Source organism: Salvelinus sp. IW2-2015, linkage group LG26, assembly GCF_002910315.2.
Source record: "Salvelinus sp. IW2-2015 linkage group LG26, ASM291031v2, whole genome shotgun sequence".
Taxonomy (NCBI): domain Eukaryota; kingdom Metazoa; phylum Chordata; class Actinopteri; order Salmoniformes; family Salmonidae; genus Salvelinus; species Salvelinus sp. IW2-2015.
The window spans coordinates 47,394,754-47,398,781 of NC_036866.1; the positions used below are offsets into that span (position 1 = coordinate 47,394,754).

The 4,028-nt window shown below is 44.6% G+C and overlaps 1 protein-coding gene across 12 annotated transcripts in view; it reads left to right on the forward strand.

Moving 5' to 3' along the window:
* The window catches only part of LOC111952933 (uncharacterized), a 23,076-nt gene that overhangs the window by 11,896 nt on the left and 7,152 nt on the right, over nucleotides 1-4,028 (forward strand). For 11 of the 12 annotated variants that reach the window (XM_023971959.2, XM_070435340.1, XM_070435338.1 and 8 more), the window contains 3 exons: nucleotides 1,543-1,653; nucleotides 2,771-2,840; nucleotides 2,958-4,022. In XM_023971959.2, coding sequence (XP_023827727.1) covers nucleotides 1,543-1,653; nucleotides 2,771-2,832 — 173 coding nt within the window. In that variant the 3' untranslated portion in view covers nucleotides 2,833-2,840; nucleotides 2,958-4,022. Of the gene's footprint in view, nucleotides 1-1,542; nucleotides 1,654-2,770; nucleotides 2,841-2,957; nucleotides 4,023-4,028 lie in introns of those variants that run through there. The other variant, XR_011474222.1, reaches the window with a different exon arrangement.

Here is a 4,028-nt window from a genome sequence, read left to right on the forward strand (position 1 = left end):
ATTGAAACACTGAAAAAGCGTGTGAGAGCAAGGAGGCCTACAAACCTGACTCAGTTACACCAGCTCTGTCAGGAGGAATGGGCCAAATTTCACCCAACTTATTGTGGGAAGCTTGTGGAAGGCTACCCGAAACGTTTGACCCAAGTTAAACAATTTAAAGGCAATGCTACCAAATACTAATTGAGTGTATTTAAACTTCTGACCCACTGGGAATGTGATGAAAGAAATAAAAGCTGAAAAAAATCATTCTCTCTACTATTATTCTGACATTTCACATTCTTAAAATAAAGTGGTGATCCTAACATGCCTAAGACAGGGAATTTTTACTAGGATTAAATGTCAGGAATTGTGAAAAACTGAGTTTAAATGTATTTGGCTAAGGTGTATGTAAACTGCTGACTTCAATTGTAGTATATGCCTTTCTTTTTAACCACACAGCTACCAAAGTTAAGATTAATACAGTTAGCTCCAAAAGTATTAGGACAGTGACACATGTTTTGTTGTTTTGGATCTGTACTCCAGCACTTTGGATTTGAAATTATACTATCACGTTTTAGGGAAGACCCAGATGTAGTAACAAATGTTTACTACTAGAACAGGTCAAGGGCAGGCAGAGGTTGGTAATCCAGAGCAGAGTCCAAGCGGTAGAGAATGGCAGGCAGTCTCAGGGTAAGAGTAGGCAGATGTCAATAATCCAGTGTGATGTGACAAGGTACAGAACAGGAGGCTGGCTCAGGGTCAGAGAAGACAGAATGCTCAAAACCGGGAAACCAGTAACAGACATGCGCAATGGGAAAACTGCTGGTAGGCTTGACGAACAAAACAAACTGGCAACAGACAAACAGAGAACACAGGTATAAATACACTGGGGAAGATGGGCGACACATGGAGGGGGTGTAGACAAGCACAAAGACAGGTGAAACAAATCAGGGTGTGACATACAAGCAGCAAAAATAAGGAAATATTTTCATTGGTTCTAGTCTGGGGTGGGGCATGTCTGCACAAGGTTTCAATTAATTGTTGAATAGTTTTCCCGCCACGAGCTGTGAGTATCAAATGGATCACTCAATCAAAACCAAAATGCTTTTGATCATGAGTAGTATTATGGTAATGTAAATAGTGAGCATCAAACAACTGGAAGCTAATGAGGCTCATACTGATGTTTACGTAGTTSAAGGGTTGTTCAGCTTAGTCTGAATTGGGAAACATTGATCCAGTTACTTTGAAAATGTCCTAGGCTTACTTCTACTGACAGTGGATATTCTCAGTATGTAACTTTACAGAGATTCTGACAACAGCAGTAGCGGAATTCATACAAACAGAAAAAATACTTTTTTTTTGTTCTCTATTTTGGTATATTTCTGTGCGTTGACCATTAATACAAAATTAAATAAGAATTGTATTACATTTTATCCTGTATAATAACTTGTATAATACTCTTCCGGATGATACTCATCCAATCAGAAATAAACATCTTAATGTGAATGATGTGTTATTCTGTGATGAATGGTCCGTAACCTGTCCCTCTACCTCCCCCTACAGTTCTTGCTATGGAGCTGCTAGCTGCCTGCCAGGGCATCGAGTTCTTCCACCCCCYGCTTACCACAACACCATTGGAGAAGGTCTATGACCTTGTACCGCAGTGTAACCAAAGTAAGTCAAACAGATCGGGCCAGTGTGTACACACTGTAACACACATCTCAGTCCCCTGAAATTATTGAGCACATTGGTTAATATTTATCCAATGTCCCTCTTCTTCCTGTGACCCCTCTTCTCATCATTCTCTGTCTCCTACTCCCCTGATTCGCTCCCCCTTTCTGCGTCCCCCTCTTCTCCTACACGCCCGAGCCTTCCGTCTCTTCTCCTCCCATCAATTCTCCTCGCTCTTCTCCCCCACCCTCTGCCTCCATCTCTTCTACTCCACCCTCTGCCTCCATCTCTTCTACTCCAAGTCACCTCATGCTCCATACTGCTTCTACTACCACCCCTGCTCCCATCTCTGTTCTCTCACCTTGCCTCACTCTCTTTCCCCCACCCTCTGGCCTCATCCTCTTCTCCACCCACCTCTGCCTCCATCTCTATCTCCCCACCCTCCAGCCATCCATCTCTTTACTCCACCTCTGCTCATCTTTCTCCCCCACCCTCTGCCTCCCGATCTCTCTCCCCCACCCACTGCTCCATCTCTTACTCCCCCACCCTCTGCCTCATCTCTTCTCCCCCACCCTCTGACCTCCGAATCTCTATTCTCCCCCACCCTCTGCCCTCACCTCTCTCCACCCACCCTTGCCTACACGCTTCTACATCCACATCGCTCCACCCTCTCCCACCCACCCTCGTGTCATCTTTCCACCGCTCGATGCCATCCATCTCTTACTCCCACCCTCTGCCTCCATCTACTTCTCCACCCACCCTCTGTCCCATCGTTCTCCCCGCCACCCAAGTATGCCTCCATCTCTTCTACCCACCCTCATGCCCATCCAATCTTCTTCTCCCACCCTCTCCCTCATCTCTTCATCCCCCCTCCTATCAGTCAAATCTCTATTCTCCACCACCCTCCTCCATCTCTTCTCCCCCTCTGCTCATCATCTCTATCTCCCACCACTCTGCTTATCTCTTCTCACCACACCTCTGCCTCCATCTCTGCGTCCCCCACCCTCTGCTCATCTCTTCCCCACCTCTGCCTCATCTCTCTCTACGTCCACCCTCTGACTCCCCCGTCCTCTCCTCACCCTCTGTCTCCTCACCCTCTATGTCTCTCCCCTCTTCTCAGGCCCTGGATCAAGTATAGGTTCATGTCACCAGACATTGATGCTGTCCATCATCTTCTTCTAGACCAGAAGGCAAGYGTGTGGTCATTATAGATGTCACTCTGAGCCTATATTTATTCAATAAATATAAAGACGGTCATTTAGCAAAACGCTTTTAACCAGGTTTGTGTATTTGATGTCATTTTCCAGGTGTGGAACATGGCTCAGCCRTACATTGAGAGTTACAGTATAAACTGAGTGGTTCGAGCCCTGAATGCTGATTGCCTGAAAGYCGTGGTATAYATTTATTTTTACTGCTCTAATTATGTTGGTAACCAGTTTATAATAGCAATAAGGCACCTCAGGGGTTTGTGATATATGGCCAAYATACCACGGCTACGGGCTGTGTCCTAGCACTCCGCGTTGTGTCTGTATAAGAACAGCCATTAGCCATGGTATATTGGCCCTTTACCACACCCCCTCGGGCCTTATTGCTTAAGTATAAGATGGAGTTGCTGAGTCCYGCCCCTTCTCTCCTACTGCCTTCTCATCACCATGGAAACGAGTCCGACTCGAGTGAAATAATCGTTAATATCATTCATATCAATATCATCTTTGTCTAAATGTATTGTCTCTCTGTATTTCAGATAAATSTTTTCTTCCTTCCGCAACCCCAGCCACTGCAATAATTATTATTTATTCTATATTWGTTTTGAATAAGGAGTTGTCGGATAACTCCTGCATTGATTGAGGCTAGACAGTAGATTTCTAATCTTATTCGTCACGGAAACTATACTGAACTAAAATCAGTATCTGGTGTGACCACCATTTGTCTTATGTAGCGTGACACATCTCCTTTGCATAGAGTTAATCAGGCTGTTGATTGTGGCCTGTGGATTTGACGTCCTTCTCCTCTTCAATGGCTGTGCGAAGTTGCTGGATATTGGCGGGAACTGGAACACGCTGTCGTACACGTCGTTCCATAGCATCCMAAACGTGATCAGTGGGTGACATGTCGAGCTGAGGAGGAAAAGGTGATCATTAAGATAACTTCCCTTTCTCAGAGGTCCYCAGCCGGCCTCTCGGGGGAGGAGAAGATGGAACTAATTGAGTTACAAAATAAACTGGATAATATATATAGAGTAAAAGCAGAAGGAGCCTTTATTAGATCTAGGAAAAAATGGATTGAGGAGGGAGAACAGAATTCATCCTATTTCTTTAGACTTGAGAAATTTCACTCTAAAAATAACACTATCCAGAAATTAAACATTGATGGTGTTA